This window comes from Paramisgurnus dabryanus, chromosome 17, assembly GCF_030506205.2.
Source record: "Paramisgurnus dabryanus chromosome 17, PD_genome_1.1, whole genome shotgun sequence".
In the NCBI taxonomy this organism is placed as follows: Eukaryota; Metazoa; Chordata; class Actinopteri; order Cypriniformes; family Cobitidae; genus Paramisgurnus; species Paramisgurnus dabryanus.
In genome coordinates, this window is record NC_133353.1 from 10,635,705 (window position 1) to 10,650,284 (window position 14,580).

The following is a 14,580-nucleotide window of genomic DNA, read 5'->3' on the forward strand; positions in this document are numbered from 1 at the left end:
ATGTATAAATGTATATACATGATGTAAGACTATATGAAAATGAGTCATTATGACATGTAAACTAAAATATGTTGCTGCAGTATGATATGTTCTTCTTACTGTAACTTTATTTACTCACTATGCCTTTGAATCTAAGAAAACTCTTTCTTTTATCCCAGTGCTTGACTTAAGCTTACTCATGAAGTATTTTCATGTCAGTTTGTTAGTCTATTGTCATCTGCATGACAGTAGAAAATACATAATTTTCAGGTGGCAATGTACACAACATAAAGTGGCAGCAAAAAGTATTTGCAATAATGCTTAAAAACCTATTAATTTCACTGCATTTGATTCAGTATCAATCTAAACATCATCTTTTACAGTATGGTTATGGCAGAACCTAATATCCAAAGTGACTAACAATGCATTACAAGGTATAAAATTGGATGATCAAACACATGACCTTAGTGTATATTACGTAATGCTAAGGCGAAGCTCAATGAACACTTAAACTGCAAAATTAAACTGTGTATTGTGTATATGTGTGTGTTATCCAATGTCACCCTAAAGCACATACGGTAGTAGTAAAACCATGCAGTTAAAGCAACAAAAAAGCAGGATTAAAAATTTAATTTGTCTGAACTCCATCTTAAAAATTGACTGCCTAAATGCCTTAAAATTTGCTTGATGCATCAACGTTATTTTAACTAAGGCCTTGTCCACACCGACAGGTATTTTTATAACCGTGACTTTGGCATGCTATTGACAGCGCGTGATCACGTGTTTTTGCGTGTTCATGTAGGCGGAAATTTCTTTTAAACTGAGCATGTGTGGAGGGGATTTTTTTTAAACCGCATACGTCATAGAGGATTATTATTATTATTATAACAGAGAAGCAACTGTTACATTTTAAGGCAAGAATGAAACTACGATTGTATGTCTTAATGTCTTAACAAATGCGACTTCCGGAAGACGCACCGAAATCTTGTCTAGGAAGAATGGCACGTATGGTCACCCTAATTTTACACCATGTTTACACCTGTCTTTTCATACCTGGTGTAAACAGGGCCTGAGGAGAAGCTAAACTGCAGAATGTAAACAGGGCCTATGAAGAGAAGCTGAAGTGCAGAATGATGTCATAAAAATCATTGGTGCATATTGATGGATCTGAGGGCCTGTTAAAAGCTAAAAACCAAAATACTTCGATTTTGATTTAACGATGATGGGATTTGCTCAATGCGTTGACGTAATTCCTGCTAAAACAGGAGGTTAGGGCGGGCTCTCCCACCTTTAAAGTAGCCAATAGCATAAAGTTTCTGAAAAGCTGAGAGTGCAGAATGATGTCATAAAAATTGTTTGTCTGTATTGACAGATGTGAGAGATGTAAGATTTGAATACATGGCTACCAATGTGAATTTGGTCCATATTTTGGAGCACACTAGATGTCCTTCAAACTAAAATATTCTTCCTTAAAGCGAATGCAAAATAAATGTTTATTTCATAAGGGCTTTAGCTCTTCATCACTCATAAGGTTTCTTGCACACACAGCAGCAACCCAACCTGAAAAGAGAAAATAACAAACGCACTGTCCTCTCCACCACAGGTCGGCGCCACCCTCCCTATCGTCCTGAGTTTTCAGCACGCCCAGTCATTTCTTGGACCGATCCCCTTTCCAGTGTAGCCACATTCGCTCTCCTCATCCTTCCCAGTTCCCGAAAGCCACTTCAACTGAGCTCGAGCACCAGGCAACGAGCGCGCGACACCATGGCGGACAGCGCGAGCGAGAGCGACACGGACGGCGCGGGCAGCAGTAGCAGCTCGGCCACCCCGCAGTCCTCCTCCGCGGCCGCCTCTATCACCACTACGACTACCACAAACGCCGTCAGCAAAGCGCAGGGCATCGTGATCTCGCAGTCCCGACTGGAGGAGTTGACGAACCGTCTGGCGTCGCTGCAGCAGGAGAACAAAGTGCTGAAGATCGAGCTCGAGACGTTCAAACTGAAGTGCAAAGCGCTGCAGGAGGAGAACCGCGACTTGCGCAAAGCCAGCGTCACCATCGTGAGTCAGCCCGCGTTTCCCTGCCGTTAATCTCTCCGGTGCACCTGACAACACCCCGAAGGCCTGCGTATCCATTCGGGACGCTTTTAAATCACACGGGGTCTGAATTAGACTTGTTTTGACTGAAAAGATACATTTTGGGGGGGCGTTTAACTTGGTTTGTTTCGCTCATGCTAGCCTGCTAGCTAACTGTGAAAGATGATAACTAGCCAACAAAAGCCTGATAGCGGTTTAATAGCACCAGTGCTAACATGTCTCGCATGCTAGCTAAATTGAAACGCATTTAATGCTGATATTAGTTGTTAAAGCTAACATTTCATTCGTTTTGTGTATATTTATCTATCTACATGTTTGCTTTTAAGAACTTGGGTGTCTTCACTGACTACGTAAAGCGTTTACTGATTCACCACATGGTTTGTTATTATCGTGGTTTTGATGCGGAAGGTGAAGTACTTTGCATTTAGGCAGTTGCTGAAGAACGGGATCGTCGTTATTGATTTATTATAAGGCCTCCATCTGGGTGGTTTGTTGGCACACTGGGTTTTTTGGCTCCAATGCGTCAACATCCTGTATGTGAATCAGTCTTTCACTCAAGCCATCTGCATTTAGACAAAGAGGCAACGCTAAAATATCAGTGGAAAAATACTGCAGTGCATACTTTAATGTGGAAATCTGGGGTGTGATTTTCACTTGTGCAACTGTTTACCGTGAAATGGATAGGATACTGAAGGATTTCATAAACTAAGTACAAGTACACAATACTGGTCCAAAATCACATGCCTGCTTTCAGTTAAAATATGTATGTGTATTAAAAAGTAAATGCAAAACTAAATCTGAGCCATTATTACAGCAGGATACAATGCAAGAAGAAATCACTCATTTATGATGATAGTTGCACAGTCGCAACACTATCTGTATTTGGAAAAGTATCAAATTTAGGCATAACTTGTCCATGCTACCAACCGGCCTAGACCAGTATTTTGTTTAGACTCTCATAATTTCCATTTGCCAATAGAAATTAGGACATAATGATAGTCAATGCATTATTAACACAGACATTAGTGGTTTAATTATGTAAAATAAAAGCTTTAAAGGCCAGTAACCAGCAGTTTTGTGTTATCGTTTTGCAGCAAGCACGTGCCGAACAGGAAGAGGAGTTCATCTCCAACACCCTATTTAAGAAGATCCAGGCTTTGCAGAAGGAAAAGGAGACACTCGCCGTCAACTATGAGAAAGAAGAAGAGTTCCTCACCAATGATTTGTCCAGGAAACTCATGCAGGTGAGAGCCCATTAATGTCTTTTTTAGTGATAGACCGATATATCGGCCAGCTGATATATAGAGCCGATATTTGCGAGTTTTATGTGTATCGGCATCGGCCAATATGTGGCTGCCGTGTTCGCCGATTTTTTCCGGCATTATTTACGGACAGAGTGCTGGAAGCCGTAAGCTATTTCAGGTCATGTGACTAAAACAACCAACCTTTCCTGACAACATCAAAAGATGGTTCCATAGCAACCTCACCTGTTTTTACTATTTGTTAAATATAGTTTTTTTAAAGTTCAATAAATTTAACTTTTTTAAAATTGAGACTTGTAACATTTGGCATCATCATTTTGTCATTTTAATGATGTAAATTGAGTGAGCAAAAGCAGTATCGGCTCAAGAAAATCGGCAGCCTGTATCGGTCATCGGCTAAGGCTGATGAAACAAAAATCGGCATCGGCACGGAAAAATCCATATCGGTCGATCCCTAGTCTTTTGGGTCACAGTGAGAGATGAGAGAGTATTGAAAGGTGATCGGATAGAGAGCGGATAGGTTTGGGCTTGGAAACGTGATCGTCCTAGAATGTCCAGAGAAGCTACTTTATGCTTGGATGGAAATTACACCTTAATGTTATTTTTCGAAGGCTTGCCTTTGTGAGGCTTGTATTAAATGTAATTAAACAACAGATAGGATAAGTCTCATGAGAGATTGTTTACGTAATGTGATCATTAGATGAATCTCTCTCTTCTCAGCAGAGACCAGATGACATTGTTTAGTGTGTGTGTGTGTGTGTGTGTGTGTGTGTGTGTGTGTGTGTGTTTAGTAGGTGTTGTATTCTGTGGATGAATAATGGAGGTTGTGAAATTAGCATGCGTAGTCACACACCAACGGTGTGTGTGTGTGTGTGCATATATTTATATATCGGAATGTGTTGAGATATATTTATTTACAGGCATGCATGTTTATAGTCATGTTTGCTTTATTTATTTTTTTGTTGTTTGGTAAGGATCTCAATGTCGGACACGTGACTGCTTGACTGCATGTGACGTGTGGATGTGGCAGTGTGTTTCTTCATGTCGTCTTAATCTCTCTATGCTTTTTCACACTCAGCTCCAGCACGAAAAGGCAGAGTTGGAACAGCACTTGGAACAGGAACAGGAATTCCAGGTCAATAAACTGATGAAGAAGATAAAAAAACTGGAGAATGACACCATCTCCAAACAACTCACTCTGGAACAGGTACCGTCTCCGAACAACTTACCGAAAAGTTGGACCACCTTCAAACCAGTTATTCTTGAATGGGTGTATTACTTTGAACACATATATCTTAACATAAACAGATAATTTTTATATTCTGTTAACAACTACCAATACTGGCGGATTAAAGGGTTTTCAAACGGTTCAGATTGAATCTGGTTATTTTTAAACAACCTCAAAATTTGTTCAACACAATGTAACACAATTATTGTTGAAAGGCATTTTTGAAAATTTTACGCTACATCATTCCCATTTTAACGAGTTCGCATTCACATGTAATAAAATATGATATGGTGTGCTGTCCAAGGGCAGGGGTCCGGGCTCGTAATTTTAGTTTGAACCCAGTCTACCCCTCCTTAACTGGAATAGATATACCAGCTGAGAGTGAGGGGCTGTTTACACCTGGTATTTAGATGCGTTTTCGCCGATCGGTATCACAAGTGGACGACGCTAAAGCCTGGTGTAAACAAGGTGTCTTGAACTCGTCCACTTTTGACCTCATTCAGAGGTAGTCGAAAACGCTTTCAACCAGATTGCTTTAGTGGTGTAAACGGGCATGTGGTAGTGTTGGGCGATATGCCCCATTTTGAGATCGTCCTGTCGTCAGCCTGTGAGATCGGCGATACACGATAGTAGTTTACTCATTTATTTATTACATTTTTTACTCATTATCACAAGTCACTTGATTGGTGGACAAAAAAGAACAAGAGCAACACCGTTATGACCGTGACCTTCTTAAAACTGATGCCATTAATCCGAGCGCGTCATCAAAGCCCAGGCGCTCTAAAATTTCTTGCGTGCCAGGGAGCGAGAACAAGCTAGGGCTGCCTAATTATGGGAAAAATCATAATTCTGATTACTTAATGACTGTAAAAACATGCACCTGCGTGCACACATACATACAAACAATTCAATGCATTTGTTTAGTGCTGTTGCAGAAGGCTACACGTGTCGAGCAGTGGTGCACATCGGTCCAGCGGAACGTGATCATATTTTAAACGCAATCATATTTTAAACATGAGGGATGTATTTGTACAACTCCTTGAAATGCATATCATAAACAGGATTACTATCTGACTTCAGACAGAGCGCAGCTCTCTGCACGTACGCGAGAGTGAGAGAGGCGCCAATATGCAGCGAGTTATATAAAAAAAGGGATAGTTTGCCTCAGCTCACATGAAACGCATTTAAGCTATCCGCGTAAAGTGAAGCCCACAAACTCTCATGCAAACCCAAAAGCATGCAATGTGCATGTTAATGTAAAACTATGACGATGATGATGATAATACTAACCATTTGCCAACTATCGCCATGACTATCGCCATGAAAGCCTATCATTGGCGATATGTCTGAAGATCATCTATACACGATACTATTGCTATGGGCACAACCCTAGCATGTGGTTGAATGTGTTTGAACATCTGCCTACTCTTCGCCTATTTATCTAATGTCAAAACACAATTGAATAAACTAAGAAGATTGATTTTGAGTTAATATTAATAAACTAATAAATAAAACTTAAAAATGTATTTATTATTAAGTCCTCACACACACATTGTATTGTTACTTTGTTTTTTTGTACTTATGATATTAATTTGTGCAGCTCCGACGTGAAAAGATTGATTTGGAGAACACTCTGGAACAGGAGCAGGAGGCACTTGTAAACCGACTTTGGAAACGCATGGACAAACTGGAGGCAGAGAAAAGGTAATGTCACCTGTAAGGTGATCTTAACTTTCTTCTTAGTGACAGTAATTCTGCACAGCAGTCCTGTTGCTGGAGATACCTGATCACATGACCTTACCTCTCCCTTCTGATTGGCAGGATTCTGCAGGAGAAGCTTGATCAGCCAGTGTCAGCCCCGCCCTCTCCCAGGGAAGTTTCCATGGAGATCGACTCTCCCGAAAACATGATGCGGCACATCCGCTTCCTGAAGAGTGAAGTGGAGAGACTGAAACGCAGCCTCCGCACTACAGAACTACAGCGTGAGTGTTTCTTTTACTATGCACACCTGCATTCTTAGGGGCCAATCACACCAAACGCTCACTGTTTTGTCAATCAAAAATTGAAGCATGAGTGCACTTTAGCTGTTAATTGTCATATTAGCAGAAACTTTAAAAAGGGGACACTTGCTCTGACCTTGATGGAGGGTGAGAGGTGCACAAACACACAGGATTTCGTTGTCACCACAACGAAAGGTCCGCCTCTCCCCTCATTTGATTGAACAATGGAAAGACGTGAATGATGTTGTGAGCTTTTCTGCCCTCAGTGCTCTTTCAAAAGCGCGTGCTGCGGCCGGCCGCAAAAAAACGCAAGGCGTTCGGTGCACATAAACAGCGTGCATTATAAATCACAGATCACCTGCAAGTGTGTGTACATGAATCATCCTCATATCGCCCATTCTCCCATTAAGTTTGTTTTTTTATAGATTACAACCTTTGCGTGGGAACTGGCGTACGCACGCTTCCAGCCCCGTTTTGTGCATATGTCAGTTGCCACGCAAAGGTTGTGATCTATAAAAAAGCTAACTTAATGGGAGAATGGGCTTGCATTGGGGGAAATGATGATGATTCATGTACACACACTTGCAGGTGATCTGTGTTTTATAAAGGGAACATTGCTTTGTTTTATAAGTCTTAATATTTTTTTGGCATATGCCATTTTTGGCTTTTGTGCATACGTAGACTTTTAGTAAGGATCCTACGCACAGTTTTATAAATGAGGCCCCAGGTCTTAGGAGGTTAAACATCTTTTCTAGTCTTAATTTATATAATTAGACTCTTAGAATTCTTGCCATGAATATAACCTTAGAAGCTGGCATGGCTTTTAAAAGGAAAAAAGAAGTTATTAAAGTAATAGTTAGCTCGAATAAATTCAAAGATGTTGTCAAACTATTTTGAGTTGTGTGTGGTAGCTTGTATGTAAAGGCCACAAGAGGGAGACATCTGCACTGACATTACCCTTAGCTCAATGGAACTTTCATCTTCCAGCACATTAACTAGTGTTATTTCAGCATGGTATCACACATGGTGTTATAGTATCAGCACCCTTGGTTTGGCTGTGATCCAGTCGGATTCTCTTAATATACTTCATGAGGTGCCATCTGGTATGGCTGGCACCTTTTTGGTCGATTTTAATTTGCTGTTCAATCACACTAAGAAATTCATCCAGAGGCATATAACCATGGACCTTTAGATTTAAATGTTTTGAAGATTATAAAAATTCTTAAAACTTTGTATTTCTATGTTTTTCTCCTTATTCTAATATTCCCTTTAGACACAGAGAAACGGGCTCAGTATATTGAGGAGGAAAGGCAGATGAGGGAAGAGAACATTCGACTGCAAAGGAAACTCCAGAGAGAGATGGAGAGAAGAGAGGCACTGTGCAGACAACTGTCAGAAAGTGAGAGCAGCCTGGAGATGGACGACGAGAGGTAAATATTACCTGTATCTAATGCTTGAATCCTGTTAGTCAGTAACCAGACAGGTTTGCCTTAACCTCATAAGACCCAAGCTTTGGTTTTTCTTTTTTCAGATTTCCTCTAGCTATTTTGATGTTAGGAAGAGCCAATAAATATAATACAAAATATTTTTCTTTAAACATGAAGCAGTCTAATTGTCCACACTTGTGTACAACAGGTTCCCATTACACAGAATTAAGTATTATGGTGCAAACAACAAAAAAGGTTAATGGTGCACTCTCTAATTTTTTTGTTTGATTAGCTGACACCTAGCAGCATGGAAGTAGCATCATTCGGAGTCATTGGTTTACAGATTACATGGGACAAATGTATTGTTCATGGTTAACCATGATTCATTTATTCTGCAAACAAGAGCGTCCAATAAGACCGTAGTATTCAGTAGGTGTGTGACGAGACAATGACTCCTCCAGACAAGAAATGAGATTAGGCTCACAAATTTTCAAGAAATCCTCAATTATAAAACCAAAGTAAACACATGGTTTATTCAACAAAACCATTAAAATATATCTAATAAAAACAACATTGTATTATACCAAATTCCTGCAGAGGGCGTCAACGGCCTGGCGATTGTTATTACTTCATTTTACATTGTGGAAATGCTTTCTTTTGGCCAAACAACATTTAAATCCACTTAATCTTAAATATTTGGTCACTTCTTTACAGTTGAAATGATACAGGCTCTATAATTCTTGAGCATGAACATACAGACATTAAATCATGTAAACGCAGAGGGAGGGTTTATACTGCTGAGGTGCTCCACACGTTAATTGGTCATTGAAATTTGGCCCCCTTGTGATGTCAGAAGGGGAAAATACCACCCCTTAATCTGCACTATCCTACCAGGGTACTGCTATTTAGTGCAGAGATCAGCTCATTAGCATTTAAAAGGACACACCTAAAATGGCATATTTTTGCTCACACCTACAAAGTGTCGATTTTAACATGCTATAATAAATTATCTTTATGGTATTTTCAGCTAAAATATCACAAATTTAATCCCGGGACACCAAAGATTATTTTTACATCTTAAAAAAGTCCTCTTTAATATCCGTGATCTTGTGGCAAAGTATCTTGTCACGCCTTTAGTATTCAGCTAATCATTGTGACCCAGTGTAACCTGGTTTTGTTCATATCCTGAAATTTAAGCATGCATGGTATTAAACATATATTTTTACAACTACTATTACTTGCCGCTGTATATTCTTAATAAGAAAGAATTACTGAGAGCTGTTATACTATTAAAATGTTATACTATTAAAACTAATAAATAAAGTCTTGGCAATGTTAGATACATTTGTTTTCTTTCTCTCCTCTTTTCTCTCTCTCTCTAGATATTTTAATGAAATGTCTGCTCAGGGACTGAGAGCTCGTACGGTGTCCAGCCCGATCCCCTACACTCCCTCTCCCTCCTCAAGCCGGCCAATCTCCCCTGGTACGTGTCAGTACAGTTAGCTTTGAAGATATCAAGAATCTATGATAAAAGGATGAGCTGCTGTCACTGCTTATAGCATTGACATTTTAATAAGCACTTCATAGCTTAAAGTCCTTTTTGGCTGCAGAGAGCAATGTGTATTAGTATAGATCATTTATCACTGTTATTATGATATGCTCTGATAAAATCAGACCTAGTTTATCTAAACCATGCTTGCTTTCAGAATTAAAACTGATTGTCTCCTTTTTTTATACCAGGTTTGTCGTACGCTAGTCACACTGTTGGTTTCACTCCTCCGGCCACGCTGAGCCGAGGACCGCTTCCCCACTACACATCACCTGGGCTACACATCCACCCGGGACCCTCACACGCTGTACAGGTGCGTGAACACTACATTTAAATCTAGCTTATCTGTTTCTCTTTCTCTCTTGCACACACACACATGTTGTCTGAACAAGCTCATAGCTGACTTTATGAACAACTTTTGTTTTATTTTGATAAGGTTGCTTTGTATTAAAGCAAAATGCTTTGAGTGGCACAATCATTGACTCATCCAGGTTACATTGCATTGTGACCTGTTGGATGATGCAATAGCTGAAAGTCCCTCAACAGAAAATCTACCTCACTGATTTTGCTGTGACTCGAAGAATTGTCTTTTCACATTTACTCAATCCCCAAACTTTTTCTTATACGCAAAGCTATGTGAAAGCATCACAAAGGTCACTTTGGTTGTAAACCGGATGTTACTTTTAGAAATGTATATTCCTTCACCTTTTTATGTCACTTTGGACCGGGATATTTCGAAACCGACTACAGTACGTGATGTTTTGAATCGTTATGACATGTTTTGTACGATTACTGATTCACTATTTAATGTACATGGTGCAACCCCTTCTCTCAGAATTAAACATCCAAGTACTCAGTAATGGTTAAATGAACAGTTAAAGTGGTTTAGAAATTACTAAAAAGATGTGTTTGTATACGGGATTCTTTAACATTGGACATAATTTAATTTCTGTTTTATAACATTTTTGTTATTTGCTGTCTGGTTTTGAGTGACTTGTTTTGGGTCACACTTCAATAGGATTGTGCGTTATAGTGATGCTAGAAAATAAATATTTGAAACTGACAGATGCTTTGCCAAAACAACTAAGCAAAAGGAATTGTAAAGGCAGTACCTTTAATATAAATGTATTGTTTCAGTATCCACTTCAAATTCAGGGAGCAAAGGTTGCTGTGGAGTTTATTAATCAATAAATGCCCCCACTAATCTCATGTGTCATATTATCACCATTTATATATGCAACCTACAAGTTTAATAGAGCACAACTTTGTTTACAGAAACATATGAGTCTGAGTTAGTTCAGTCTGATGGTTTACTTTGTGGCATATAGTAAATGATGACAAAATGTAAAAATAATAGTATAAGCATTATTAATTACAATTAAGCATTAATTCATTAATTAATTACAAAAGGGTTTTAAGATTTGGTATCACTTTACAATTAGGTTGTATTAGTAGACATTAGTCAATAAATCAACTATTTAAAAATTCATGTTTGTTTGTGGTACATTAACTAATGTTTAATTTTTATAATATATTAGTAAATGCTAAAATATACTAATATTAATAAATGCTGTAGAAGTATTGTTCATTGATATTTAATGTTATCTAATGCATAAAAAATTATTGTTAATAAATACAACCTTATTGTACAGTGTTTCCAAAAATTAAAATACTTCGAAGTACATACATTTTAAGTGCAATACATTTTTATTTAATCTTTAAGGACAGGTTTTTTTACATTTAAGCACAGTATCTTGTGTTTACATTTTAATTTAATCATTAATCTTAAGTTTTTATTTACATGTATGTAAGCACAGTGCAGTGTCAATGTTCAAACTGTGTAATTGTCTAAGTGCCAAAAAATCTTTTCAGGAATTTAACTGGGTCATTTTTTTTAACTGTGCATAGTTGTAGATGAGTAAGTCGCCTTTCCACCGTACACAACAAACAACGTCCCATAAACCAGAAGACATTCATTCCCTATGGAGAGTCGTAAACTTGCTGCGTGGGGTGCCGATTGATGCAATGTTAGCTTTGGATGCATTGAAAAATGTTAACTTGTATGACTACATCGCATGCGATACGTTGCCCGGAAGTGATGCATTTCAGTGTATTCCAATCAAAACGTTGCGATGTAAAAATTATTAATCTTTTTTTACTTTATCAGTAACACTTTTGATTTTGATTGATTTAGAAAACGATTGATTACTCTTAAATTATAATTATGAATCTAATATTTGTTTTTTTTTATCTCGTCTTCATATGTTCCTTTAAAAAAATATATCATCAGTCTTTGTCATATGCATGGTTGTTTATTGTTTAATTCATTTGCATTAATTTATTTATTCCACTATGAGAAATATTAGAATGAAGGCTGAGCTCTTGCGCTGGAATGAGCTGCTCGGCTTTACGATTAAACCCAAATTTCATTACAAATTCATCACAAATTTAAATTTGGGTGTCATAATGTTGTGAACAGTGGAAAGGCGGCATTAAGCCCGCAGTATAGTCTGTTTTTATATGTGTACGCTAACGTACACGCATGGTCGAACACACAGCCTTGCAAAGTATATTTTATTTGACTCATACATATACACAGATGTTAGAAAAATGTGCATTGTGAACCTAATACAATGCATCTCTTGGGCTACATGACTACATTCTCCTGAAGGTGAATGTAGGCGTAGGTCGCACAATGTACGCAGGGTTTCAAAAATCAGGGTGGTGCATGTACAGTACGCGTGCAGTCTTCTAATGATGAAAATTGCATTACGCGAACTTGATGTAAAAAGTCTGATAACCACTGCTCCTAACAGATCCAGTCACATATTTTCTAACAGATATAGTTTGAATATTATCAAACCACTCAAATGCCATCAAAGTCAATTTCTCACTAGACTTGTGACCATCTTAAGCTTTCTAAAAATAACATTTTGTTAGTTCTGTTTTTTGATTCCCTTTTGATCGAGTTGGATTATGTGAACCTCGTGGCTAAAGTAGAGTGACTTGTTTTGTTTTAACAACTTGTTTTGTCTTGTTTTGTCACGTCCTGCAGTGCTATGAAAGCTTACTTTGATAACCAAAAGCCAAACCTTCGGTCATTAACAAAACATTCAGATATGCTAGATAGGTCACATTTGCACTTTTATGCTTTGCTTGCGTAAGGCCAATATCCTGAATAAAGATAGCCCCTGTGTGTGCACCGTGAATGCCCGGGAAAACAACTCTCTACGATTCACAGTGGACTTCCCACCGAGACCACATTTGGTTTTCAGAGATCACACCTTCAAGGCATCATGCACAAAGAATCTGAAACTGATCTTATTTGGTTTCAATTGAAATATCTCAATGCAAGTGGTTACAATGGTCTCACTCATATGACAACAGAATTCAATGTTAAAGATGAAACACTCAAAACTAAGAGCTATGTTGGACATTTTCGGCTGTTTAAAATGCTTGAGCTACCTACAGTATGACTCAAACCACATGGTTAAGCTTCAGGTCATGCGTGGGTTCGCAAATCAGCTTGGTGTATTGCAGTAGCATGCAATAAATGTCTTGGTTTTAATGTGCGTTTATTTATTTTTACTTTTTTTTTACAGAGGCCATCCCCAAGGAGAAGCACCAGCCCAGATAAGTTCAAGCGTCCAACGCCACCTCCTTCCCCCAACACACACTCTGGGGCACAACACCCTCATCCTCCACCGCCACCCGCACAGCCGATGGTTCAGTCTGGCTCCTCCCACTCCGTGACATCACATAACCTCCACTCTCAGCCTTAATGCATGCAACGTGCGCTACCGTAAGCTAGGCTACTTTAAGCTAGGCTACACTACTACTTGCAGTGACAACAACTCGGTGATCTTCCACTGGGCAAACGTTGGAAGTGTTATGGAAGTTGAATTTGTGAACTGGGACAGCTGAACTGGGAAGCGAAGGGACTTGGGAATGTGAAAAGGCAGAACGTGTAGATGTTTGGCCAACAGACCCCATAACCAGCCCCATGCCGTTAAATTACGTTATTCTTACTGTGTTCATGTAAATTGATCAAGTTGGTTCCAGAATGGTTTGATGAAGGTCTAAAAGATCGTTTAACAGGGTTGTCAAGTATGTTGCCTGAGTGTGTCTCAATTTTGTTTGTGGAAAGTTTTTAGTCTTTCTCCCACCCCTATTAAATAAACTGTTTTAACTGATTGACTGTTTAAAATAATCAAACATTACCATAAAATGAGTAAATACTTAATTGGATAAACTTTTCCTCTCATTGGAGAGCATCTCTGCAAAGGTTAAAAGCGAAAGATCTGAATCCCAGCACATTTGCCATTGGGGAGGCAATTTACATTTATTTTTCATTTGTTTTAGGATGTTATTGTTTGTAAAACAGATGTGTGCGTGGCTCTTGTTGGCAGCATGTAAATGGTAAAGACAGACTGAAATGTACTGAAACAGCACTTGTTGCCTCTGCGTGTGTATTATAGTGGGATTATAGTGTTTGTGTGTGCGGGTGTTTGTGTGTGTCTGCACAGCCATAGAGGTTTCCCACGACTGCTGGTCGGGGACCAGTCTCTCCCTGCTAGAATCCAAACATGACTCACTACAAAAACAAAGTAAATACTGGTTTCTGATCAGCAGACCAACCTCTCTCAGAGCCCTCGCTGTAAAAGGAGAGCTTTGAATGCTTATTCAGATGGCGAAATTTGCTTAATGCCAGTGTAGTATAACTAAACATGAACCAACATGATGCAACAAAACCAAGGTACTGTTGAAAAATAAACTCAACATGATTAAATGCTTGTACAAAAAGTAAAAAAGTGTTTTTGTTTGTTTGTTTCGATTTTTAAATGTGTGTGAGCGTGATTGGACTTAAAGAGCACCTATTGTCCGATTCACGTTTTTAAATTTCCTTTGGTTTGCAAGTGTGTATTAGTACATGTTAACAATATGCAAAAGGTACATACCCCAAAGTAAACAATGCTATATCTCTAAGTTATAGGAGTTACTCATACTTAAAGGTCTCCAACATTAATCTAATTTCTTGTAC

The 14,580-nt window shown here is 38.6% G+C and overlaps 1 protein-coding gene across 1 annotated transcript; it reads left to right on the forward strand.

The window, feature by feature from the left end:
• Window positions 1-1,612: 1,612 nt before the first annotated feature.
• Window positions 1,613-14,350, forward strand: ccdc6a (coiled-coil domain containing 6a). Its single transcript, XM_065297380.2, has 9 exons — window positions 1,613-2,037; window positions 3,168-3,317; window positions 4,414-4,542; window positions 6,164-6,267; window positions 6,385-6,545; window positions 7,837-7,993; window positions 9,373-9,473; window positions 9,731-9,852; window positions 13,142-14,350. The coding sequence occupies exons 1-9, from the start codon at window positions 1,744-1,746 to the stop codon at window positions 13,319-13,321; spliced, it is 1,398 nt and encodes a 465-aa protein (XP_065153452.1). The 5' UTR covers window positions 1,613-1,743; the 3' UTR covers window positions 13,322-14,350.
• Window positions 14,351-14,580: the final 230 nt, after the last annotated feature.

Bases quoted from the DNA above. Each gene is read 5' to 3' on its own strand.
- ccdc6a (XM_065297380.2), top strand. From the start codon at position 1,744: ATGGCGGACAGCGCGAGCGAGAGCGACACGGACGGCGCGGGCAGCAGT. The intron at 9,474-9,730 runs GTACGTGTCAGT...TTTTTATACCAG, and splicing joins AAGCCGGCCAATCTCCCCTG to GTTTGTCGTACGCTAGTCAC. The intron at 9,853-13,141 runs GTGCGTGAACAC...TTTTTTTTACAG, and splicing joins GACCCTCACACGCTGTACAG to AGGCCATCCCCAAGGAGAAG.